The sequence below is a fragment of the Oncorhynchus mykiss genome, chromosome 13 (assembly GCF_057628025.1).
Source record: "Oncorhynchus mykiss isolate SJ-2025 chromosome 13, ASM5762802v1, whole genome shotgun sequence".
Taxonomy (NCBI): domain Eukaryota; kingdom Metazoa; phylum Chordata; class Actinopteri; order Salmoniformes; family Salmonidae; genus Oncorhynchus; species Oncorhynchus mykiss.
Window position 1 is genome coordinate 65,396,451 of NC_143034.1, and position 27,650 is coordinate 65,424,100.

Genomic DNA, 27,650 nt, shown 5'->3' on the forward strand with positions numbered 1-27,650 from the left:
AATAAGCTTCAGCCTAGTTTAGACTGCCTATGTCCCAAATGGCACCTATTCCCCATCTAGTCTACTACTTTTGTTCAGGGCCCAAATGACACCCTATTTTCTGTAGAAATATAGAATGGGCTGCCATTTGGGGGACCAATTTGGATAAGTGACTAATGGTGGCACGGTGATGTATTGGTAAATAAAATTGGTGTGTAAACTGGTCGTGGGGAAGAAGTAACTCTCCCTATACTTTCAATGTATCACCTCTTCCCCCCCCCCCCCCCCCCCCCACACACACACAACAAATTATGGTTAAACAAGAGCACTTGTGGCTTCCCTCCACTATACCACTGGTGGCTCACGGTTAAAAACGGAAGTCAAATTTTGGTTGGACCTTGTATGCAATTGACCAAGAAGATGCACTAGAAATCTTAATCATGTATTTGTACTGTATTTTTATGAAGTTTTATTTTCCCCACATTATCTTGATAGCCTGTCCATTTCTACATGCTTTATTGTCGGTTAGTTGATGAATGAAGAGGGGGTACGCTGTCCAAAAATCCACTCGGAGCCATTTGATGATGAAAGTTTTAGAGAACCAATAATCTCCTAGGAATCTTCTCTGGGCTACAATCACTTAAAATAGGAATTGTTCAGGGAGTCCATTTTGTCAGGCCAGTAACACACCAATGTTCTGGCCAGCCCACTGGACAACATGAGTACAACGCTCACCTTCAAGAGTTGAGGACAAACGGATTCAGTATATCACAGCATAGTCATCGTACAGTGACAGTTCATACCAGTAATGCCCATATTCACTTTCCTTCAAGTGACCATATCTACCTATTGCTGTTTTATTCAAAATGGCACCCTATTCCATATGTAGTGCACTACCATAGCAGGGCCCTGGTCAAAAGCAGTGTACCATATAGCACAGGGGATTGGTGGCACCTTAATTGCGGAGAATGGGCTTGTGTTAACGACGAGTGGAATTGGTGGAATGTTATCACACACACATGGTTGCAACCTCCTATGATATATCTATATATGGTGCCAACTGGGACTCACTGTCTTCATTACACAGTTTAGTGTATTTTGTTCTGGAGGAAGCTATGCAGAGTGGTCACTTACTGGCACTGCCACAAAGTCATAAAATCTCATTTGAAAACCTATCCTTAACCCTAAACTTAAATTAAGACCAAAAAGCCAATTTTTGTGTGAATTTTTACAATACAGCCCATTTAGAATTTTTGCTGTTCCATCTAATGGAAATCGTTCAGTTCTGCCTCACGGAGAAGACTCATCCCAATAAACATCAGCCTGGTTCATTACAGGACTATCGCAGGTCACTTCTCTATTGCAAAGTGCTGTTTAAGTTCAGTCAGTAGGGCTGGGCGCTATACCAGGCTCTATGCGATTATACCAGTCCCTCTTGCTGCTCAGAACATAGCCATGCCACTATCTCCTGCATGCCACTGTCTCCTGCATGCCACTATCCAGTCATGCCATGTTGTACGTGCCCGCCACAGGCTTCGCTATGACCATCCCTCACAAGCTAGGACTGAACCAAGCCCTATCTGCTCAGATTCCACTGTGGATCCATGCCCACTCGTTTTCCATTGATTTTCTTCTCCATCCACTGCCACAGTGAGGCGCTATTCAGACACGTAGTACTGGGAGTCGTTGGAGGAGCGGCGTGAGGAGTGGGCTGGAGAATGCTGGGCTGCTGGAGGGTTGTCCAGCACGGAGGACATGAGAGGAAGATAGAGGTCATCCATGTTGGGCATCACAAACTCCTTCTGCAGTGGACGCAAGAACAACAAGCAATGCTAAACAAATATACATAGATAACAATACAGAAGATGAAGTCCTAGCAACTTGCAGGATCAACATAACACTGTATGGTGCACCTTAACACTGATATAGTACCAGATGGCTGGGATTGGATTTATAGTAGTACACATCATTTGGGACAACTGTATTAGTCAAGCTATGTGTAGATATGAGAATAGCTGATGCAAACACTTCTGCCCCTTACCTATGAGTACAGTAAGTCCAGACAGGAATCAAACAACCATTCTGTTACTACAGGATCATCATGCTTGGACCTACGCTAACCTTGACCACAGCACTATATCATGATGATAGCCTCGTGTACGATGTCATGTTCAGGTACCACCTCACAGGTGGAGGACAGACTGACCTGAAACTCTCGACTCAGCTTCTTCTCAATCCACTCTGTGACGTGTGTGAAGGTGACCTCCCTCTCTCCTAGCATGGGACGCACACGCAGGTCCAGCCTGGGAGGCACACGGAAACTGTACCTGTGGGGGGAGACAGAAAGAGAGAGGGAGAGTCAGGGAGACAAAAATAAAGACAGTAAGAAAGACCTGCTTGAGACATAAACACAAAAACAAGAGCCAATGTACCTTTCAGTTCAGTGTATCTATAGAATGATATAAAAACACAGATCTAGAATGATTCTATTCATATGGTTAAAGCTAGCAGGTTTGTAGTACCATATCCTGTCAGTAGGGGGAGGTGGAATGTTGACAGCCAGAGTCCCTGAGAGTTCTAGAACTTCCACAGTGAGCATCAGTGGCATGTTGGAGACCTCAGCGATCTTCTTCTTGATGTACTCGTTCTCCGTGGCCTTCTGGAAGTACTTGGACGAGGCGATCTTGTCCACGAACCTCAGGAACCGTCTGCCGGTGCTCCCACCACTCCCACTGAGAGGAGTCATGAAACGCAGCTCAGTAAAAACACTCTTTCAAAAACACTTAAACTTTAAAAAAATGCTCAACTGTGGAACTCACTTTAAAGTGACAACAACAGTCTCTCATCCAGTGAACAAAACAGTACAAGGGTTAACAACTTGTCATTAAAGAATGTCAAAAATAAATGTCATGACCTGTGTCCCAAATGAAGCGTTATTCCTTCTATGGTGCACTACTTCTGACCATGCCCATAGGGAATAGGGTGCCGTTTGGGACACTATCAATTTACCCATCAGTCGCTGGTGGTGGTGGCGTGCCTGTGCTCTTATCTCCCAGAGTTCCCTGGGGTTCAGTAGGCGGCACCTCCTCCTCATCAGACGAGTCGGCACTGGAGGACTCCTCATCACTGTCAGCTAATACACACAGCCTGGGCTTGGAGCTGAGACACACACACACACACAAAATACTTTAAATACTGCATTTGGATCCAAATGATTGTGAGTCATCATGAGTCATGGGACAACTTCTATCTTCTTTCTAATCCGTAATCAGGGTTACAAAACTGTCTTCTTTATACAGACAACAAACACATGAACATACACACACACACACAGCATGAGCCAAAACAGTGTATCTGAGATGCAGGCTGATCTGTGGTGTACGAGGACATAGGGATCAGGTCTTACCCTACTTGGCTGGTCTCTGGGATGTGTCCGTCAGCATCCACCCCAATGGACTTCTCCTTCCCCAGTTTACACAGGTTCAACTTCGTCTCCAGGGTCATCTGTAGGCAGCCTGTATACACCACCTCCAACTCCAACCACAGGCCTGGGGGGAGGGGTAGAGAGAGAGAGGTCTTTATGAAGGTGATACAGAAGTGAGAGATTTGCACACACACACACACACATACATTTTGGATCAAATCATGATTTCCTATTCGAGACAACCATTATTGTTGTCATGTTATCATAAAGGGAAAGGGAGGTGGCAGATGTAGTGTTGTCATTCAGTGTCATATGGCAAATTGAGACTAATGACAATAGTAGCCTGATGGGAAGTAGCATTAGCTTGTTATTGTGTGTGTAGGTAGATCAATGTTAAGTGGATTGCTAATCCTGCGGAGGAAGACAATAGGAAGGAGCTTAAGGATAAGTGGCACCCCATTCCCTTTATAGTGACAGACCTGGTCAGAAGTAGTGAACTCTAAAGGGAATAGGGTGCCATTTGGGACTCAGTCTTAGAGTAGGACACAAATTGGATAAAGTCAGCACTGGGTCTGGTCTGAGAAAGTAATGTGTGTGCGTGCTGGATGTCAATCTGAGCAGGGGAAAGATGCAGATGCAACACACACACACACACACACACACACACACACACACACACACACACACACACACCCCTACCTCTGTGGTCCAGTGAGGGTTTGGAGATGCTGAGCGCCTGAGGTATGCAGGTACCCATGTCCAGATCAGCCAACTTCAGTTCATTCACAAAGTACGGCAACTGTAGGACAACATACAATGATGGTGTTCATAAAATGTAGGACGTGTGTGTGTGTGTGTGTGTGGTGGGGAGTGTGTGTACATGTGTGTGTGTACATGCATGCATGTGTGAGCGTGCAAGTGTGTATGCATGTGTGAGTGTGTGTGATCGGGAGAAAAGCAAGTGATGGGGAGCTGCAGCACATGACAGTCCATGATAGAGTGAGCTGACAAGGCCATCCAATGTTGATGGCCTGCTGCCCTCATCTGACCTTGTGCTCAACAGTATGACTGATGTACAGTGGGGAGAACAAGTACTTGATACACTGCCGATTTTGCAGGTTTTCCTACTTTCAAAGCATGTAGTGGTCTGTCATTTTTATCATGGCTAAACTTCAACTGTGAGAGACGGAATCTAAAACAAAAATCCAGAAAATCACATTGTATGATTTTTAAGTAATTAATTTGCATTTTATTGCATGTCATAAGTATTTGATACATCAGAAAAGCAGAACTTAATATTTGGTACAGAAACCTTTCCTGTAGTTCTTGACCAGGTTTGCACACACTGCAGCAGGGATTTTGGCCCACTCCTCCAAACAGACCTTCTCCAGATCCTTCAGGTTTCGGGGCTGTTGCTGGGCAATACGGACTTTCAGCTCCCTCCAAAGATGTTCTATTGGGTTCAGGTCTGGAGACTGGCTAGGCCACTCCAGGACCTTGAGATGCTTCTTACGGAGCCACTCCTTAGTTGCCCTGGCTGTGTGATTCGGGTCGTTGTCATGCTGGAAGACCCAGCCACGACCCATCTTCAATGCTCTTACTGAGGGAAGGAGGTTGTTGGCCAAGATCTCGCGATACATGACCCCATCCATCCTCCCCTCAATACGGTGCAGTCGTCCTCTCCCCTTTGCAGAAAAGCATCCCCAAATAATGATGTTTCCACCTCCATGCTTCACGGTTGGGATGATGTTCTTGGGGTTGTACTCATCCTTCTTCTTCCTCCAAACACGGCGAGTGGAGTTTAGACCAAAAAGCTCTATTTTTGTCTCATCAGACCACATGACCTTCTCCCATTCCTCCTCTGGATCATCCAGATGGTCATTGGCAAACTTCAGACGGGCCTGGACATGCGCTGGCTTGAGCAGGGGGACCTTGCGTGCGCTGCAGGATTTTAATCCATGACGGCGTAGTGTGTTACTAATGGTTTTCTTTGAGACTGTGGTCCCAGCTCTCTTCAGGTCATTGACCAGGTCCTGCCGTGTAGTTCTGGGCTGATCCCTCACCTTCCTCATGATCATTGATGCCCCACAAGGTGAGATCTTGCATGGAGCCCCAGACTGAGGGTGATTGACCGTCATCTTGAACTTCTTCCATTTTCTAATAATTGCGCCAACAGTTGTTGCCTTCTCACCAAGCTGCTTGCCTATTGTCCTGTAGCCCATCCCAGCCTTGTGCAGGTCTACAATTTTATCCCTGATGTCCTTACACAGCTCTCTGGTCTTGGCCATTGTGGAGAGGTTGGAGTCTGTTTTATTGAGTGTGTGGACAGGTGTCTTTTATACAGGTAACGAGTTCAAACAGGTGCAGTTAATACAGGTAATGGAGAACAGGAGGGCTTCTTAAACAGGTCTGTGAGAGCTGTAATTCTTACTGGTTGGTAGGTGATCAAATACTTATGTCATTCAATAAAATGCAAATTAATTCATAAAAAATAATTCAATGTGATTTTCTGCATTTTTGTTTTAGATTCCGTCTCTCACACTTGAAGTGTACCTATGATAAAAATTACAGACCTCTACAAGCTTTGTAAGTAGGAAAACCTGCAAAAAACCTGCAAATACTTGTTCTCCCCACTGTATAAGTAACAAGCACAGAGCAGTACCCCAGTGCCCGAGTACCTTAGAACCCTAGTGCCCCAGTACCTTAGAACCCTAGTGCCCCAGTACCTTAGAACCCTAGTGCCCCAGTGCCCCAGTACCCCAGTGCCCCAGTACCCAGTGCCTCAGTGCCCCAGTGCCCCCGTACCCAGTACCCCAGTGCCCCCCAGTACCCCAGTGCCCCCCCAGTATCCCAGTGCCCCAGTATCCCAGTGCCCCAGTACCCAGTGCCCCAGTGAGAGTGAGAGGATCATGCACTGTAGTTGGATTCTATAGGACTTACCATGTAGTGCAGAGACATGGAGGATATTTATATTATTTTCTTTACATACAGACATTTCCTCCATCTTTCCATTCATCCATCCACCCACCTACCTACCCACCCAACCACTGACCCACGAACCCATCCATCCATCCATCCATCCATCCATCTACCAACACTCCCACCCACCCACCCACCCACCTACTTATACACCCCCATCCCCTTCCCCAACTCTCAGACTCACCCTGATCTTACTCAGCTTCTTCTGGATCTTGTGGGCCACCAGGTCCACCCAGTACTTCTCCCGGAGGAAGTCCCAGAAGATCCTCCCCACCAGGGCATTGACCCAGGCCGGTTGGCCCTCTGCTGGGCAGCCCCCCTCTGCTGATGCCTCCTCACTGGGGAACTGGATAGAGGAGAGAACAGAACAGAGCCGGTTTACAAAAAACAAATCACAGTAGGCGTGCTGATCTAGGATCAGGCCCCATCTCACTACTACCTACTCTACAACAGATGCTCACCACACAGGACATCAGAACAGAACACACAGCCAAGCCAGGGTCATATTCTTTAGTGCAGACCGCAGCAAACAAGTCACAACAAATCGGTCAAATTCAGGTAGGTCCCTCCCCGTTTTGGTTGTTTGCTTCCGTGCCCAATGAATACGACACAGCCAGGTACACTGCTCCTATTAATATCCCAGCCAGGTGATATCTGATCCATTTGGTCCACTCAGCATGTATACAGCATCTTGCTGAGTCAGTCAGTATCTATCCTCCTCTCACCAAGGCCAAAGACTGACTGGACTGTAACTGTAACTGTGGCTGTATTGATGTATTCTAATCAGTGTGAGTTATGTTAAGGATTTTAACGATGGTTAAGGGTTCAGAGGTTAAGAACTCAGATACTGTATGTAGTGTGGTACTTTTGACCAGAGCTGTATGGGGAAGAATAAACGTCTTGGTATTGAAACACCATTGAACCACCAGGTTAATAGTCCAGTCTTATAGCGTACCCTCATCCTGGCTGTGGGGCTTCCCTGGTCACTGTGGCAGGGGCTGGGGCTGGGACTGGGACTGCTACCCTCTAAGCCAATGAGGCGGCTCATGTAGGAGCTGTAGTCCACCAGATCACGCAGACCAATCAGAGAGGGCAGGTGCTCCGTACTGTCCATACTGGAGCTCCCACTGCATAACACCTCTGGGGAAGAGAGAGATGGAGAGAGAGAAAGAAAGAGAGAGAGAAGGAAGGAAGGAAGTGGGGAGAGATGGAGGAAGATAGAGTGAGGGAGAGAGTCAAGAAAACAGGCGGTGGGAGGTGGTTAAAATAGCATTACACTCAATTCAATACTAATTATATATGAAAAATGACAAACCACCGATTCCTGTCCAGGGTGTGCACCCGATTCCCTATATTTTGCACTACTTTTGACCAGGACCCACAGGGAATAGGGTGCCATTTGGATGTAACCAACCATATCAGTAGGGGGCAGCACGGTTTCTTACCAGACTTGGGCACGTCTCTGATCGGGCTGCTCTTGAACTCTGACTTCGAGGCTAACAGGAAGTGCTGGAACCAATCCTCCTTCTCTCTTCCTGTACGACCAAAAAGGTAGAGAGTGTCGGGGAGGCCCTGTGTCTGTGTGTCTGGGAGTGTCTGCTTGTCTGTCCTCTCCTCCTCCTCCTCCTCCTCTTGCCCCTCTTCCACTCTCTCCTCCTCCTCCTCTCTCCCCACCTCTCCCTCGGCCAGTATGATACAGATAGGGTACTTCTTATTCCAAACTCTCTTCCGTGCCAAGGCAGCAGGCAACAGGGAGACCTGGTTTGAAATAAGAAACAAGAAATAATGAACAACTTACTGTAACAAAGCCTTTATAAACCCTTTATAAAGCCTAGATGCTTCAGAAATCCGTAGGTAAATGTCTATATGGACACACTGACCTTGCAGTTGGCCAGCTGGTAGCAGCGCGAGCGCAGGAACACGACTTCATGGGGCGGTTCGTCGAAGGCTGCCTGTCGGGGGATGTTGGTGTGGGGGTAGGCCAGGCGTAGACGGCTGCCCTCCAGGGTGGCATACACAGAGTGGGTGAGCGACGGGTGGTAGGTCTCTGGGTCGTACACGGGCATCTCGTTCATCCAGCCCTAGAATGCATGGAGGATGTTATAGTACAGGTTTGGGTTGTGTCTGGAATGGCACCCTATTCCCTATATAGTGCACTCCTTTTGACCAGGGCCCATAGGGGCTTATCTTGAACAACAGCATTTCACCCAACACTTTCCCTAAGAGGAAGAATGGGGTTTCCGTGCTCCAACAGCAGGAGAAGAGGTGGACACCATAAGAGGTAGAGGCGCAACACTCTCTTTATTTTATTGAATACTTCTGTGCTGTTTTTACTTCTGTTTTTTTTGTTTTAATACATTTGCAAACATTTATAAAAAACTGTTTTCTCTTTGTCATTATGGAGTATTGTGTGTAGATTGATGAGGACATTGTTTAATTTAATCCATTTTAGAATAAGGCGGTAACTTGACAAGATTTTTCAAAAGTCAAGGGGTCTGAATACTTTTCAAATGCATTGTATCTATCACAGGAGACTGGCGCTATACATGTCTTATCTATAACAGGAGACTGGCTCTATACATGTCTTATCTATCACAGGGGACTGGCTCTATACATGTCTTATCTATCGCAGAAGACTGGCTCTATACATGTCTTATCACAGGAGACTGGCTCTATACATGTCTTATCTATCACAGGAGACTGGCTCTATACATGTCTTATTTATCACAGGAGACTGGCTCTATACATGTCTTATCTATCACAGGAGACTGGCGCTATACATGTCTTATCTATCACAGGAGACTGTCTCTATACATGTCTTATCTATCACAGGAGACTGGCTCTATACATGTCTTATCTATCACAGGAGACTGGCTCTATACATGTCTTATCTATCACAGGAGACTGTCTCTATACATGTCTTATCTATCACAGGACACTGGCTCTATACATGTCTTATCTATCACAGGAGACTGGCTCTATACATGTCTTATCTATCACATGAGACTGGCTCTATACATGTCTTATCTATCACAGGAGACTGGCTCTATATATGTCTTATCTATCACAGGAGACTGGCTCTATACATGTCTTATTTATCACAGGAGACTGGCTCTATACATGTCTTATCTATCACAGGAGACTGGCGCTATACATGTCTTATCTATCACAGGAGACTGTCTCTATACATGTCTTATCTATCACAGGAGACTGGCTCTATACATGTCTTATCTATCACAGGAGACTGGCTCTATACATGTCTTATCTATCACAGGAGACTGTCTCTATACATGTCTTATCTATCACAGGACACTGGCTCTATACATGTCTTATCTATCACAGGAGACTGGCTCTATACATGTCTTATCTATCACAGGAGACTGGCGCTATACATGTCTTATCTATCACAGGAGACTGGCGCTATACATGTCTTATCTATCACATGAGACTGGCTCTATACATGTCTTATCTATCACAGGAGACTGGCTCTATACATGTCTTATCTATCACAGGAGACTGGCGCTATACATGTCTTATCTATCACAGGAGACTGTCTCTATACATGTCTTATCTATCACAGGACACTGGCTCTATACATGTCTTATCTATCACATGAGACTGGCTCTATACATGTCTTATCTATCACAGGGGACTGGCTCTATACATGTCTTATCTATCACAGGAGACTGGCGCTATACATGTCTTATCTATCACAGGAGACTGCCTCTATACATGTCTTATCTATCACAGGAGACTGGCTCTATACATGTCTTATCTATCACAGGGGACTGGCTCTATACATGTCTTATCTATCACAGGAGACTGGCTCTATACATGTCTTATCTATCACAGGAGACTGTCTCTATACATGTCTTATCTATCACAGGAGACTGCCTCTATACATGTCTTATCTATCACAGGAGACTGGCTCTATACATGTCTTATCTATCACATGAGACTGGCTCTATACATGTCTTATCTATCACAGGAGACTGGCTCTATATATGTCTTATCTATCACAGGAGACTGGCTCTATACATGTCTTATCTATCACAGGAGACTGTCTCTATACATGTCTTATCTATCACAGGAGACTGCCTCTATACATGTCTTATCTATCACAGGAGACTGGCGCTATACATGTCTTATCTATCACAGGAGACTGTCTCTATACATGTCTTATCTATCACAGGAGACTGCCTCTATACATGTCTTATCTATCACAGGAGACTGTCTCTATACATGTCTTATCTATCACAGGAGACTGGCTCTATACATGTCTTATCTATCACAGGACACTGGCTCTATACATGTCTTATCTATCACAGGACACTGGCTCTATACATGTCTTATCTATCACAGGAGACTGGCTCTATACATGTCTTATCTATCACAGGAGACTGTCTCTATACATGTCTTATCTATCACAGGAGACTGCCTCTATACATGTCTTATCTATCACAGGAGACTGTCTCTATACATGTCTTATCTATCACAGGAGACTGCCTCTATACATGTCTTATCTATCACAGGAGACTGTCTCTATACATGTCTTATCTATCACAGGAGACTGGCTCTATACATGTCTTATCTATCACAGGAGACTGGCTCTATACATGTCTTATCTATCACAGGAGACTGTCTCTATACATGTCTTATCTATCACAGGAGACTGCCTCTATACATGTCTTATCTATCACAGGAGACTGTCTCTATACATGTCTTATCTATCACAGGAGACTGTCTCTATACATGTCTTATCTATCACAGGAGACTGCCTCTATACATGTCTTATCTATCACAGGAGACTGTCTCTATACATGTCTTATCTATCACAGGAGACTGGCTCTATACATGTCTTATCTATCACAGGACACTGGCTCTATACATGTCTTATCTATCACAGGAGACTGGCTCTATACATGTCTTATCTATCACAGGAGACTGTCTCTATACATGTCTTATCTATCACAGGAGACTGCCTCTAGCGCTCTGGGTTATTGCCTGGTGAGCTTTTTTTGTTTGTTAGTGTTTTTCTCTCACTAATAAACTCACCTTATTTTCACTTTCTTACATTGTGTTCACTTGGGCAGTCACAGCTGTTCACTGATGTTTACTTTTGCTGTTGTTGTTTGCAGTTGCTTAGCATGAATTTCTCTTAAAGGGGATATGTACATTGACATTCTTTTGTTGTCAGATATTGTGGCAGTTAACTTTCACAGTCAGCAAATCTGTCTCAAATCTGTCTTCCTTCCCTGCTGTAATTGTTCTAGTATAACCCTTCCTAGTATTACCTGAATACTCATTGGTTATTGAGCGCCGTGATTTACCTGTAGTCAAATCTATGGCAGTGAAACCAGAGCTAGGGGCAGCTCTCTACTACCATTTTAAACTACTGAGCCAAGTGGAGCTGTACTGGACAGGCATGGTTACACCTCCATCACAGTTGCTGCAACCACACTGGAAAGAACAATATGAAAATAAAATATTCAAGCCAGACCAGTACAGGTTGGGTCGGCCCTACAGTGTGAATCAGGTACGTTTCTGTTCCTCTGAGGCAGAACTCGGGCTTAGAGTTTAGGTAACGTAGTCACGCTGTGACATTAATCTGCTTGTTTGGCATGTCTGATTGTTCACCTACTGGACTTGGAAGACACACAGAAATTGATAATAAAAAGATTGTGGGGGCTGTTTTGTTAGACTTCAGTGCGGCCTTTGAAATTATCGATCATAGTCTGCTGCTGGCAAAACGTATGTGTTATGGCTTTACAGCCCCTGCTATATTGTGGATAAAGAGTTACCTGTCTAACAGAATATAGAGGGTGTTCTTTAATGGAAGCCTCTCCAACATAATCCAGTAGAATCAGGAATTCTCCAAGGCAGCTGTCAAGGCCCTTACCTTTTTTCAATCTTTACTAATGACTTGCCATTGGCTTTGAGGAAAGCCAGAGTGTCTATGTATGCGGATGACTCAACATTATACATGTCAGCTACTACAGCGACTGAAATGACTGCAACACTTAACAAAGAGTGTGTGGTAGGAATAAGTTAGTCCTCAATATTTCTAAAACTTAAAGCATTGTATTTGGGACAAATCATTTACTAAACCATAAACCTCAACTAAATCTTGTAATAAATCATGTGGAAATTGAGCAAGTTGAGGTGACTAAACTGCTTGGAGTAACCCTGGATTGTAAACGGTCATGGTCAAAACATATTGATACAACAGTAACTAAGATGGGGAGAAGTATGTCCATGATAAAGCGCTGCTCTACCTTCTTGACAGCACTGTCAACAAGGCAGGTCCTACAGGCCCTAGTTTCTACCTTCTTAACAGCACTGTCAACCAGGCAGGTCCTACAGGCCCTAGTTTCTACCTTCTTAACAGCACTGTCAACAAGGCAGGTCCTACAGGCCTAGTTTCTACCTTCTTAACAGCACTGTCAACAAGGCAGGTCCTACAGGCCTAGTTTCTACCTTCTTAACAGCACTGTCAACAAGGCAGGTCCTACAGGCCTAGTTTCTACCTTCTTAACAGCACTGTCAACAAGGCAGGTCCTACAGGCCTAGTTTCTACCTTCTTAACAGCACTGTCAACAAGGCAGGTCTTACAGGCCCTAGTTTCTACCTTCTTAACAGCACTGTCAACAAGGCAGGTCCTAGTTTTGTCGCACCTGTTCAGTCGTGTGGTCAGGTGCCACAAAAAAGGATTTAGGAAAATTGCAATTAGTTCAGAACAGGGCAGCACGGCTGGAGAGCTAATATTAATAATATGCATGTCAATCTCTCCTGTCTCAAAGAGGAAGAGAGATTGACTTCAGCACTGCTTGTATTTATTTATGTCGAATGCACCAAGCTGTCTGTTTGAACTACTGGCGCACAGCTCGGACACCCATGCATACCTCACAAGACATGCCACAAGAGGTCTCTTCACAGTCCCCAAGTCCAGAACAGACTACATAGAGCCATGACTACATGGAACTCTATTCCACATCAAGTAACTCATGCAAGCAGTAAAATGAGATAAAAAAACAGATTAAAATACACCTTATGGAACAGCGGGGACTGTGAAGCAACACAAACATAGGCACAGACACACACACACACACACACACACACACACACACACACACACACACACACACACACACACACACACACACACACACACACACACACACATACACACACAAACACACACACACACAGACACACACACACACAGACACACACACACACACACACACACACACACACACACACACACACACACACACACACACACACACACACACACACACACACACAAACACACACGATAGCATACACACTATACACACACATGTACACATGGATTTTGTACTGTAAATATGTGGTAGTGGTGGAGTAGGGGCCTGAGGGCACACAGTCTGTGAATGTATTGTAATGTCTTTAAATTTGCATAAATAATGAATGATAAATACAAATACAGATACTTGCATCTTATGTACTAAGTTGTATACATGCATACTGTAAACTGAAATACAACACTGAATGCAGCATGCAACATTGTATTGGCTTATAGCCTTAAAAGCTTCAATCTAATTTGACTGTTTTGCAGTGTTCTACTGAGCTAATTTGTGTTTCTTATGTGTTGGGTTCAGCTTAGAGCCAACTGAATTAATCAAGACAGAAATATCACAGCTGCTACAGCTAATGGACTGGGAGATGGGACACACGCACACACACACACACACACACACACACACACACACACACACACACACACGCACGCACGCATTTGACCAACATTTAAGAAAAACGATACAAAGCACAGAGTGACAACATAGGTGGAAGTCTGTCACGAGGATAGACAGACGTTAAACCACAACCAATCCACAATCAATCCATCAGACTAGCAAGTCAACTGGCCTAGATACAGAGGGTTTTAAACTGGGCTCTGGGGGTTATTAGCACTGCGTAGCTCCAGCTCTAGAAGGCCAAGGGCCAGAGGGAACACAGGGACTTCCTGGGCTACAGTAGACTGACATGGGATCTATCTGGACCGGACGGCTATAAGCCCCTCATTCCTCACTAATCAAAGGCCAAGGGGCAGAGGATGTACAGGAACTACATGGGCTACAACTGAGGGAGATGGTATGCATCCCAAATGACATCCTATCCCCTATGTGGTGCACCACCTTTTAACAGGGCCCTGGTCAAAAGTAGTGCACTACAAAGGGAATAGGCTGCTATTGCGGAAGCAACCCCATGGCAGTAAGCCCCTCAGTTCTCACTATCCTCTCTAATCAGCACCTGGCCTCATTCACTAACCCATTCACAGAAACAAAAGTCTCTACTCCTCCACTCTATAGAGACCAAGACAGTAGTAATGATTGTTACCATAGATACAGTATGTGGCTCGTGCTTTGGTTCATGAGACAGAAATGTATCAACTATAAAAATAAATAAAAAATTGATGTGAAAGCCTGTTTTCTTTGTATTTTTAAGGGCTGACCATCTGCCTGCCTGCCTGCCTGCCTGTCTGTCTGTCTGTCTGTCTGTCTGTCTGTCTGTCTGTCTGTCTGTCTGTCTGTCTGTCTGTCTGCCTGCCTGCCTGCCTGCCTGTCTGTCTGTCTGTCTGTCTGTCTGTCTGTCTGTCTGTCTGTCTGTCTGTCTGTCTGTCTGTCTGCCTGCCTGCCTGCCTGCCTGCCTGCCTGCCTGCCTGCCTGTCTGTCTGTCTGTCTGTCTGTCTGTCTGTCTGTCTGTTTGCCTGCCTGCCTGCCTGCCTGCCTGCCTGCCTGCCTGCCTGCCTGCCTGCCTGCCTGCCTGTCTGTCTGTCTGTCTGTCTGTCTGTCTGTTTGTCTGTCTGCCTATGTATATGTCTGTCTCTCTGTGACAATCTGTCTGTCCGTCCGTCTGCCTGTGTTGCCCTACTGTAACTCTGTAAATCTATGTTACTTGTGTGTGACCACTCCCATATCCTCAAACTCACCTCCAGGACTTCTGCATCTGTGCGCGGCCCACCAACAGGGTCCGAGGGCAGCAGGCTGTTGTCTTGGGACCACCGGGCCCCTGTAGTGCCCCAGGGGGGCAAAGCTCTGGAGCGCGGACGTGGCGTTAACACCAGGACCACCACCAACCCTAACAGGAACCCACATGCTAGCCCCAGGGACAGCCCAGTCACATAGGAGGGCAGAGGGAGCACAAAGAACCCATAGGCAAGTACGCCCACAAACAAGAGCCAGCGGACAGGCACAGAGGCTACAGGAACCCCAGGAATCCTGCCTCGAGCCTGGGGATGGGTTCCTCGATGCTGACCTCTGGTACCAGCTCCACTGGTTCCGACCCCCTGGACCTCTACCACCTGGATGAGGTCTCCGTTGGTGCAGATCTCGTAGAGGCTATCCCCCAGCTGGCTATGGTGCTCTGGGGAAAGTGAGGGCTTCAGAAGGCCCTTCCTGGGTCTCCTTAGTGGGGTTTCACACACACCCAGTTCACTGTCTGTTCCACGTCTGTATCTTACTTGTGTCTCTGTGCTCCCATCTTCAATGTTCAATGGCGTCCCACTCCCACCACCTCCACAGCTACCAAAGGAGGCAGGTGAGTCCCCGACCCCCCCAGACACCTTCTGTTTGGGGCTCCCCAAGCTCGACTCGTCCCCCATCATTTTACCCCACATGCTCATGGGGTCCTGTATGGCCTCCGAGAACTTCCTCCGCGTGTCCTCGAACTCGGTCATCAGGGAACTTCCTTTGGGCTCCGTGGGGGAAATGGGGGACGGGGGTGCCATCCAGCTATCATTCCCAAAACCAGCCTCCTGGAGCTTGGGTTGGGTCTGGGTGAACTGCTTCCAGGGGTGCATGTGGAGCTTGGAGTCCGACTTGGAGAGGTAGACCTCAGGCTCGAGGTGGGAGATCTCGGTGGAGAGGGACTTGACCAGGCTGAGGAGGGGTTTGGAGCTTCTCAAGGAACCAGTCTCTTTGGTCTGCAGCTCTGTGGAGGAGGACTTCACCAGGCAGGGGGGTGGCGACGAAGCGATTGCCAGGTCAGCCAGGGAGCCCGGAGAGGAGGGGGAGAGGGGGATGTGGAAGCCCGAGGAGCGGCGTCCCTGGCCTGGCTCCAGCCCCAAACCTAGCCCCAGGCCTGAGTCGGGCCTACTGTCTCTGGCCTCCATGACTCCAGTCTTGTCTTTGGAGAAGACCACTGTAGGGCCCTCCCTGACTCCAGGCTTGTCTTTGGAGAAGGCCACGGTAGGGCCCTCCATGACTCCAGGCTTGTCTTTGGTGAAGGCCACGGTAGGGCCCTCCATGACTCCAGGCTTGTCTTTGGAGAAGGCCACGGTAGGGCCCTCCATGACTCCAGGCTTGTCTTTGGAGAAGGCCACGGTAGGGCCCGTGCCCTCATCATGGCGCTCCAGAAAGATAAGCTCACTGTCCTCCATGCTGTTCTTCTCTCTGCCTCTGACAGTTTGTAAGACTGTGTTTGTTACTTAATATCCACAGTACTCACATTCAATCTGAAATATGGTTCCATCGCTCTCTCAGTTTTCATGTATTGAAGATGTGTATATTTAGCTGCTGTAGCTATGGAGACGTGGTCCCCCAAACATAGTGGTTGGCTGTAGGGTAGTAAGACATGGTGCTGGGGTAGTGCTGGGGATCAGTGGGTGCTGCACGGTGAGTAGCATTCTCTTCCCCAGTCTGAGTCATCACTCAACCACAGGACTCTGGAGACATGGGAAGAAAGAAAGGCGACATTGAGTGATATTTTCCTATTCATCAAACATCAATCAAAAATGTTATATAACATAAGAATACACTCATATTAGTAACATCACTCTGATTGAAGATGATGGATGTCAATCATACACACACACACATCCCTGAAGTAGGACAGTAGAGGTTGTGTCCCAAGTGGAACCATATTCCCTACAGGATGCCATTTGGGACATAGCATCAGTGTCTGGGACATAGCGCCCTGCACGTTTCTTCATCCTGGGTATCTGACACTGTCCCCCCCCCACACCCCACACCGTACAGCACTAGACAGACTGTTCCCCCCACACCATCCAACACTAGACAGACTGTTCCCCCCACACCATCCAACACTAGACAGACTGTTCCCCCCACACCATCCAACACTAGACAGACTGTTCCCCACAACACCATCCAACACTAGACAGACTGTTCCCCACAACACCATCCAACACCAGACAGACTGTTCCCCACAACACCATCCAACACTAGACAGACTGTTCCCCCCACACCATCCAACACTAGACAGACTGTTCCCCCCATACCATCCAACACTACACAGACTGTTCCCCCCACACCATCCAACACTAGACAGACTGTTCCCCACAACACCATCCAACACCAGACAGACTGTTCCCCACAACACCATCCAACACCAGACAGACTGTTCCCCACAACACCATCCAGCACTACACAGACTGTTCCCCCCACACCATCCAACACTAGACAGACTGTTCCCCACAACACCATCCAACACTAGACAGACTGTTCCCCCCACACCATCCAACACTAGACAGACTGTTCCCCACAACACCATCCAACACCAGACAGACTGTTCCCCCCCCACACCATCCAACACTTCTTCCTTCTCACCCTCTCTTCCCTTTCCCTCTCACCATCTCCTCTCTTCCCATCGCTCTCCTCCCTTTCCTTTTCACCCTCTCCTCTCCTCTATCCTTTCCTTTCCTCCTTCCCTCTAGGTGAAGAGGGGAACTGCACTGGTCTGTCAGGCAGCATCAGCCCTGACTGTGGATGTAAATATAAATAGAATAGGGGTGGGTGGTAGGCGGCATGGTGGGCTGTTCCCTTCTGAAGCATGTGTGTGTGTGTGTGTGTGTGTGTGTGTGTGTGTGTGTGTGTGTGTGTGTGTGTGTGTGTGTGTGTGTGCGCTTGTGCATGTCTGCGTGCATGCTTGCGCGTGTGTGAGTGTGTGAGTGTGTGTGTGTGTGTGTGTCTTACAGAGAGAGGAAGAGAGAAATTCCAACACTGGTGAGTCCCTTTACTTTCTGGATTCATCTGAGAAGTAGGACAGTGAACAAATTTAGGGTTTAATCCCACTGTTGTCCAAGGGCGGACACTCCTAATCTCTCATTATGGACCATTACCCCAGTCAGATTACATGTTTACACACGGATTGTGTGTCGTGTGTATGTATGTGTGTGTGTCTTAGAGAGAGAGAGGAAAATAGACATTCCAAACACTGCGGAGGATGACGAGTGCCTCTAGACACATATTGACAGCCCGCTATGATAGAACACCATGTTTATTGAAAGCACACACACACATCAAACAGTTTGTTACGCTGCTGACACATTGCAGCAGAGGAAAGAGCCTCGTACATTTTGCCATAATGAGTCAAAGATGAATTGAACCAGTCAGCTATGGTTATGCAAATTCTAGAGAGGGGCGGGTGGTCATTAAACAGAGCTGGTTTCCTTCCAGAACGCTGAGTGCTGCAGTGTGTCCTAAATGGTGCCCTTTTCCCTATATAGTGCACTACTTTTGACCAGGGCCTATAGGGCTCTGGTCAAAAGTAGTGCACTGTATAAGGAAAAGGGTGCCATTTGACACACCCCTGGTGCACTGCTGACATGCACTGCTGACATATAGGCCTAATCAACTCAATGGACTCTCCCCTAGGGAAATCAGGGAGTCCTGTCGGAGTGGAAAATCTGTAAAAGTGAAACAAGCTTTCACCTACTTGTCTCCACGTGTCAATCATTGTCTTATAGGGAGATTAGAAATAGAAGGTGATGCTAATGCTATGCTAATGCTAACTCAAGAGCTGAACCTCATCTGAGTCCCAAACGTAGTACTATTCCCAACCTAGTACACAACTTTTGACCAGGGCTCATAGGGCTCATAGGGCTCTGGGGAAAAAGAATGCACTTTGTAGGAAATAGGGTGCGATGAGGGACGCAGCTACCATCATCACCATGAGTCACATGCCAACGAGATAGTTACCATCATCGCCGTGAGTCACATGCCAACGAGGACAAAGTTGCCAACAAGGACAAAGTTACCATCATCGCCGTGAGTCACATGCCAACGAGGACAAAGTTGCCAACAAGGACAAAGTTACCATCATCGCCGTGAGTCACATGCCAACGAGGACAAAGTTGCCAACAAGGACAAAGTTACCATCATCGCCATGTGTCACATGCCAACGAGGACAAAGTTGCCAACAAGGACAAAGTTACCATCATCGCCGTGAGTCACATGCCAACGAGGACAAAGTTGCCAACAAGGACAAAGTTACCATCATCGCCGTGAGTCACATGCCAACGAGGACAAAGTTGCCAACGAGGACAAAGTTACCATCATCGCCGTGAGTCACATGCCAACGAGGACAAAGTTGCCAACAAGGACAAAGTTACCATCATCGCCGTGAGTCACATGCCAACGAGGACAAAGTTGCCAACGAGGACAAAGTTACCATTATCACCATGAGTCACATGCCAACGAGGACAAAGTTACCATCATTCACCGTGAGTCACGTCAACGAGACAGTTACCATCATTCACCGTGAGTCACATGCCAACGAGGACAAAGTTACCATCATTCACCGTGAGTCACATGTCAACGAGACAGTTACCATCATCACCATGAGTCACATGCCAACGAGGACAAAGTTACCATCATCGCCGTGAGTCACATGACAACGAGGACAAAGTTACCATCATTCACCGTGAGTCACATGTCAACGAAACAGTTACCATCATCACCATGAGTCACATGTCAGACTGGATTATCTTTAATCCTCCATATTAAAAGAGCTGTATGTCACTTAGGATGTGAATCACAGGGAATACACACTGCCAGACACACATAGCCAGACAGACACACATACACATTGCATGCTTACACACACATACATAGGCTTACACAGTGACTGACTGGCTGAACACACACACATAAAGTAAATGCACACACTGTCATAGCACACCGTGGCACAGTTGTGACAGTTGACAGCGTGCGTTCCAATGAGTAACCATGCTGAGTGAGGGCTCAGAATATAATAACTGACAAATGAATATCAGGCAAAGCTCTACTTAGCTCGCATAATCCAGACCCAGGGTATTTGGAAGAATCATTCCTATTTCTATTTCTGTTAAACATGTCAAGTCTGGGCCAGTGACACTCCTGAGTACAGGGACAGTGATCCTCTCCTTTAAATCTGAAACATTGACTGTTCTACCATAGAGATAGGACAACTGGTTTATGTATGTGGTTCTAACCTTGTAATTAGAATGAGTAGAATGATATACCAGTCAAATTGCCAAGATCAGCGCGGTTCCAAGCCCGTTCTCTTCATTCTCTTTCTACGGACCAACCACCCTTTTCACTGCTTCTCAGACTACATCAGATAAATCCAAACAAATGTCCCACATTCAAAGCTGAATGGAAACCAATTATAGTGCCATAATACATATCAAAGTGGCTATGAATGTGCTCCATATATTGTAGCTATATCAGATGTCCTCAGTCCTAGACCACAGTTCTTGCTGCTCCGCTGATGGGATCATTTGGGTTCTGTCTCTTTTACTTTTGATATTGGCAGTGGGTGAGTCTCAATTATGTCTTTGTTTCCTCGGGTCCCTCTCCTTACCTCCTTTGCAAAACCCATTGGAGGATAAGATTTAAGGAGAGGAACATAAGATCTTCTGCTTGAATTGTTATGTTTTTCACCTAGTTCTCCAACTATGGGGGAGGGGCATAATAATAATAATAAATACAATATACACTACCGTTATACATTTTTTGGGTCACTTAGAAATGTCCTTGTTTTTGAAAGAAAAGCCATTTTTTTGTCCATTAAAATAACATCAAATTGATCAGAAATGCAGTGTAGACATTGTTAATGTTGTAAATGACTATTGTAGCTGGAAACGGCAGATTGTTTATGGAATATCTACATAGGCGTACAGAGACCCATTATCAGCAACCATCACTCCTGTGTTCCAATGGCACGTTGTGTTAACTAATCCAAGTTCATCATTTTAGAAGGCTAATTGATCATTAGAAAACCCTTTTGCAAATATGTTAGCACAGCTGAAAACTGTTGTTCTGATTAAAGAAGCAATAAAACTGGCCTTCTTTACACTAGTTGAGTATCTGGAGCATCAACATTTGTGAGTTTGATTACAGGTTCAAAATGGCCAGAAACAAAGACCTTTCTTCTGAAACTCGTCAGTCTATTAAATGTTCTGAGAAATGAAGGCTATTCCATGTGAGAATAGCTTTCATGAAACTGAAGATCTCTTACAACGCTGTGTACTACTCCCTTCACAGAACAGCACAAACTGGCACTAACCAGAATAGAACGAGGAGTGGGAGGCCCCAGTGCACAACTGAGCAAGAGGACAAGTACATTAGAGTGTCTAGTTTGAGAAACAGACGCCTCACAAGTCCTCAACTGGCAGCTTCATTAAATAGTACCCGCAAAACACCAGTCTCAACGTCAACAGTGAAGAGGTGACTCCGGGATGCTGGCCTTCTAGGCAGAGTTGCAAAACAAATTTACATTTACAACATTAACAATGTCTACACTGTATTTCTTATCAATGTGATGTTATTTTAATGGACATAACATGTGCTTTTCTTTAAAAAACAAGGACATTTCTAAGTGACCCCAAACTTTTGAACGGTAGTCTATATATCTAAAAAGGGGATTGGAAATGATAGCTGACATATCCCCTTGAAAAAATACATATATCCTGCTCTAATGTGCTTTGAGAAGGAGACTAGGACAGAGGAAAAGAGGAATCAAGATAGAACCAATTGAGATTGACCCAGTGTTATTACTTACTAGCATATATGGGCTTCCTCTAGCCTTTCATACTGAACCACTGTATACAATCAGGCTGATGTGAGAGCCTAGACATGGGTCTAATCTATAACAGATACCAATGGCATTATCTTAATCAATTTTGACTTCACAGTCAATCTAGATCAATCCACACCGACAGGGATAGTAAAAACTCTCTTCCTTCGAAATCCTTGAGTCAGCAAACGTTTGGCAGCATTTCAGACACACTCCTTGGTGGACAGGTTTAGTAGAAACTGAAACTGCAGCCACAGGCGCTGATATGGGTCCATATCAGGATCAATGAAGCTAACATCTTTTGAAGGTCCTTTTTCCATGGCCCAGTTGAGACAGTTGTGGAATTCTGTGGGTAGTGAGTTAGCCATACTGACTAAAAAGAATGCATGCTTCAATTCTTTATTCATCATTATAAGAAGATACATAATTAATACATTAACGAAAACATGTACTATTTTTAGTCGGTATGAGTAGTATTACGATTGTGTACAGGCTGGATCTATAGGCCTACTGCAGCTCTCTAACAGCCATCGTCTGTCAGGGTTATCTGCAATTCTCACCTACTCCTGGTTAGCCACAGTCAATGTGTAACAGCACTGTTTCTGCAGTATCGTGTGAGAAAATGGTCATATGGATTAGAACGCTATGCATACTGTATCGATGTGGTGTGTTGAACGAAGACAGGAGACCAGGGTGAATAGTTGACTACTGTCCTCTATGGGTGACTGTCCATGGGAAGAGATAGGAGACTAAGGTGAATAGTTGACTACTGTCCTCTATGGGTGACTGTCCATGGGAAGAGATAGGAGACCAGGGTGAATAGTTGACTACTGTCCTCTATGGGTGACTGTCCATGGGAAGAGATAGGAGACCAAGGTGAATAGTTGACTACTGTCCTCTATGGGTGACTGTCCATGGGAAGAGATAGGAGACCAAGGTGAATAGTTGACTACTGTCCTCTATGGGTGACTGTCCATGGGAAGAGATAGGAGACCAAGGTGAATAGTTGACTACTGTCCTCTATGGGTGACTGTCTATGGGAAGAGATAGGAGACCAAGGTGAATAGTTGACTACTGTCCTCTATGGGTGACTGTCCATGGGAAGAGATAGGAGACCAAGGTGAATAGTTGACTACTATTCTCTATGGGTGACTGTCCATGGGAAGAGATAGGAGACCAAGGTGAATAGTTGATTTCAGGAGAAGTAATGTAAGAGGACTGACTTCGATGAGTTTACAGAGACCAAAGCAGCTAGGCCACCTCTGGCATACTTACTGGGCAGCTTGCTCCCCTCCTCTCCTCCCCTCAACCCTGTGTCCAGATGTTTCAGATTAAACCTATTACAAAATCTTGATGAGTTCCACCCATCCTCCTGTTACTACTGGGTCAAACACATTGATCGTCTCATCTTGGAACATCATTGGCACAGAGATTGATGATGAGGTCATTCTAGGGACACGTTTACCAATCAAATTGTCTGCAGAGGGTATTATGTTGTCAGAAAGGGGATGAATGAAAATAGGACGATTTGCTGAAAAGGTCTGCTGGTCATTATGTCTGTTATTATTATGTGTCCAGGGCTGTATCTATTCCTATTGTTTGCTGGACCTTATATCTACTTTGCTGCAATAAACACAAATCCATTCCAGCCTACCTTCAGAGAGAATTATTACAAACATATCGGGACTCCATCCCTGACTGCTCTGCTGTGGCTTCCATTGGGAGACCGATACAATATGTCAGTTTTACAGTATATTATCTCTGATGTATTATCCTGTCTTCTCACCAACACTCAGAGCCATGTCATCGTGGAATACTCTGCCATCAGAGGTTACTCATCAAAAAGCAAGTATAGCTTTAAAAAACAGATTAAAAAAAATTATATATATATTGTATCACAGCGTCCTCTCCTCTTTCTAAATATCTAATTGAACTGTATATAAGAATATGAGTATGTAATAATAGTGTGTAAATAGTATTTTTGTTGTGTATATACTGTATATACAATGTTATTTCATGTCCTCGTCTATCTGTTCTGTACTTTGTCATGTACAGAGCCTTCAGAAAGTATTCACACACCTTGCCTTCTTCTACATTGTGATGTGTTACAGCCTGAATTCAAAATGGATTATATTGAGATTGTTTTGTCGCTGGCCTACCTACACACAATACCCCATAATGTCCAAATGGAATTATATTTTATAAACATTTACAAAGTAATTAAACATTTAAATCTGAAATGTCTTGAGTCAATAAGTATTCAAGCCCTTTGTTATGGTAAGCCTAAATAAATTCAGGAGTAAAAATATGCTTAACAAGTCACATAATAAGTTGCATGGACTCACTCTGTGTGCAATAATGTTTGACGTGATTTTTTTATGACTATCTCATCTCTGTACCCCACACTTAAAATGATCTGTAAGGTCCCTCAGTTGAGCATTGAATTTCAAACACATATTCAACCACAAAGACCTGGGTGGTTTTCCAATGCCTGGCAAAGAAGGGCACGTATTGGCAGAGGGGAAGAAGAAGAAAAAAAGCTGAAATGTAATATTTATTTGAGCATGGGGAAGTTACACTTTGGATGGTGTACTACTACACCCACTCACTACAAAGATACGGCGTCTTTCTGAACTCAGTTGCCGGAGAGGAAGAAAACCGCTCAGGGATTTCACCATGAGGCCAATGGTGACTTTAAAACCATTACAGTTTAATGGCTTTGATAGGAGAAAACTGAGGATGGATCAGCAACATTGTAGTTACTCCACAAAACTAACCTAAATGACAGAGTGAAAAGAAAGAAGCCTGTACAGAATAAAAATATTTTAAAACATGCATTCTCTTTGCAATAAGGCTCCAAAGTAAAACTGCCAAAAAATATGGCAAAGAAATGTACTTTATGTCCTGAATACAAAGCGTTATGTTTGGGGAAAATCCAATACAACACATCACTGAGTACCACTCTTCATATTTTCAAGCATGATGGTGGCTGCATCATGTTATGGGTATACTTGTCATTGGCAAGAACTTTTTGTCATTTGGCAAGAATTTTTTTAGGATAAAAAACAACAACAGAATAGAGCTAAGCACAGGCAAAATCCCAGAGGAAAACCTGGTTCAGTCTGCTTTCCACCAGACACTGGAAGACAAATTCACCTTTCAGCAGGACAATAACCGAAAACCCAAGGCCAAATATACACTGGAGCTTCTTACCAAGACGACATTGAATGTTTCTGAGTGGCCTAGTTACAGTTTTGACCTTAAATCGTCTTGAAAATCTATGGCTGTCTAGCAATGATCAACAACCAATTTAACAGAGCTTGAAGAACTTTTTAAAGAATAATGTGCACAAATATTGTACACAAATATTGTACAATCCTGGTTTGCAAAGATTTAATCGCTGCTAAATGGGATTCTAACATGTATTGACAGTATTTATGTATTTCTTCATCAAAAAATGTGCCCAGAAAATGTAAAACATGTTTTTACTTTGTAATTATGGGGGAGTGTGTAGATGGGTGAGAGAGAAAAAATAGATGTAATTCATTTTGAATTCAGGCTGTAACACAACAAAATACGTATGAATACTTTCTGAAGGCACTGTATTTGTATGTTTTATGTGGATCCCAGGAAGAGTAGCGGCTGCATGTTTAGTAGTTTATGGGGATCCTGATAAACTAAACTAAACACTACTGTCCTTACCTGACCTGTGCATGCCTGTGTAGGCCTCTTAATGTGGGGCCCTGTCAGGAGGGCAGGCAGGCAGAGAAATCTAACTAGTCTGGATTAAACGAATTATGTCTAATTGATGGGCATCCTATTCCTACATCAGACAAATAATCTGATGGGATTATCATGGAGAACAATAAAGCTGTCCTGACATTAGGGCATAAGGCTACACGCACAAGTGGTTGATGAGTGTTTATCCACCGGTTGCATCAGAGGTATTGTGTTTTGGTTTTGGTTATTATTCCCATGACACCCATAGGTATAAATGTAATTTCTACTTAGTTTTTGTTATTCAAACGTCTACAGGCCTACATGGAAAATGTAAACATGATCAAACTTCAATATGGGCTAATTCAAGTCCAATTTCAGGGCTCAGCCATGTAGGCTAAATAACTGCTAAACACAGGCCTATATTTTGTTGATAAAACATATATTCATTTCAATATCTTTGGCAATGTCAAGACATAGCCTACCCACTCAAATTTAGGGCTACTCACCTGAACACCATCAAAACGACAATGAAGGACCCATAATGTAGGCTATAGTCGATACCGCTATCCCCGTTGATTGACAGGTATGGAAAAAGACCCAAGTCACTCTCATTAAATTCAGTCGTCTTTCGATTTCGCTCTCAAAACTCTGTCAAAGCCGCAGTCTGACTGCAGAGCAGAGCGCAGCATTCTATATGTCCGAATACTGCACAGGGATGCACTGCAGTGAACTGACTAGAATAGAAACCCTGTTAAAATAACTTTGCTCACGTTTTGCATAGGGACGCGTTCGACTTGCCTTGCATGGCGTAGGAAAAAACTTCCAATCGATTTAATAGCACGGATAGCCTCTCGTAGCCTCACTTCGGAAGTGCAGATCGCCTGAACCAGCATGAACAGTAACGGTATGCGCCGAGACACCGCCATATAACCGAGGAGCCCTTGTTTCGCGTCTCCATCATCTTCTCCCCCTTGAAAAAGCGCCAAGCGAACTCTGAATAATCGGATTATTAGAGTCCTGGCTAGAGAGAGAAACACTAATCCAGATTAAAACAGTCGTACAGCAGCACCTATGTTGTTCTCGGCTCAGTATTAAAATACTGTCACACTTGTCTACAGGATAGGATCTTCACTCACACGTGTTTTGGTCAGCCTCTCAAACCATCACTTCTAAAAACGCATCCAGGTCTTTCTAGCAGTGCAATGAAGTAGAGTTATGTAAATGCATGGATTAAACTGAAGGTAAAACCAATGTAGAATAACATTTTAACCCCTCTGTGAATACTGTACACCACATCAAAAGAAATCCAATATCACCATGGGATATTTTCATTTCAGACTCATACTGGTTAAAAATGTCCATCGAGGATACTGATTTATCCAACTGATGAACCTACTAATGGTAGTTTTCCTTGGACAGGTGAAGTTGAATGCTAAACCACAACCAATGTATTCTCCATTACAGGAGCAATCTGGAATTGGTACATACATTTTTTAAACTTTTACATTAATAATATATAGCCATTGTTTCTAGTAAAATATAACTTCACCACTATTTTTCAACAGTCTTGCTGCTGCTTAATTCATCCCTCTGTTTTTATCCATCTACATCCAGTGGGGCTTTTGTTCATCTGCCTCCCCATCCATCATGCCTCAGTGTGTGTGTGTGAGCACAGCTGGGGCCTGGCAGGATGTGTGTATATGTGTTT

General features: G+C 44.9%; 1 protein-coding gene across 1 annotated transcript; it reads right to left on the minus strand.

Moving 5' to 3' along the window:
• Positions 1–418: 418 nt before the first annotated feature.
• On the minus strand, positions 419–27,107 carry LOC110485244 (testis-expressed protein 2). The gene is made up of 12 exons (XM_090197179.1): positions 26,449–27,107; positions 15,357–17,090; positions 8,263–8,463; positions 7,828–8,140; positions 7,338–7,522; positions 6,567–6,728; positions 4,103–4,202; positions 3,386–3,527; positions 2,989–3,138; positions 2,502–2,711; positions 2,186–2,306; positions 419–1,781 (listed from the first exon to the last, which is right to left on the minus strand). Exons 2-12 carry the CDS (start codon positions 16,803–16,805, stop codon positions 1,638–1,640), a joined length of 3,177 nt encoding a protein of 1,058 aa, XP_090053305.1. The 5' UTR covers positions 16,806–17,090; positions 26,449–27,107; the 3' UTR covers positions 419–1,637.
• Positions 27,108–27,650: the final 543 nt, after the last annotated feature.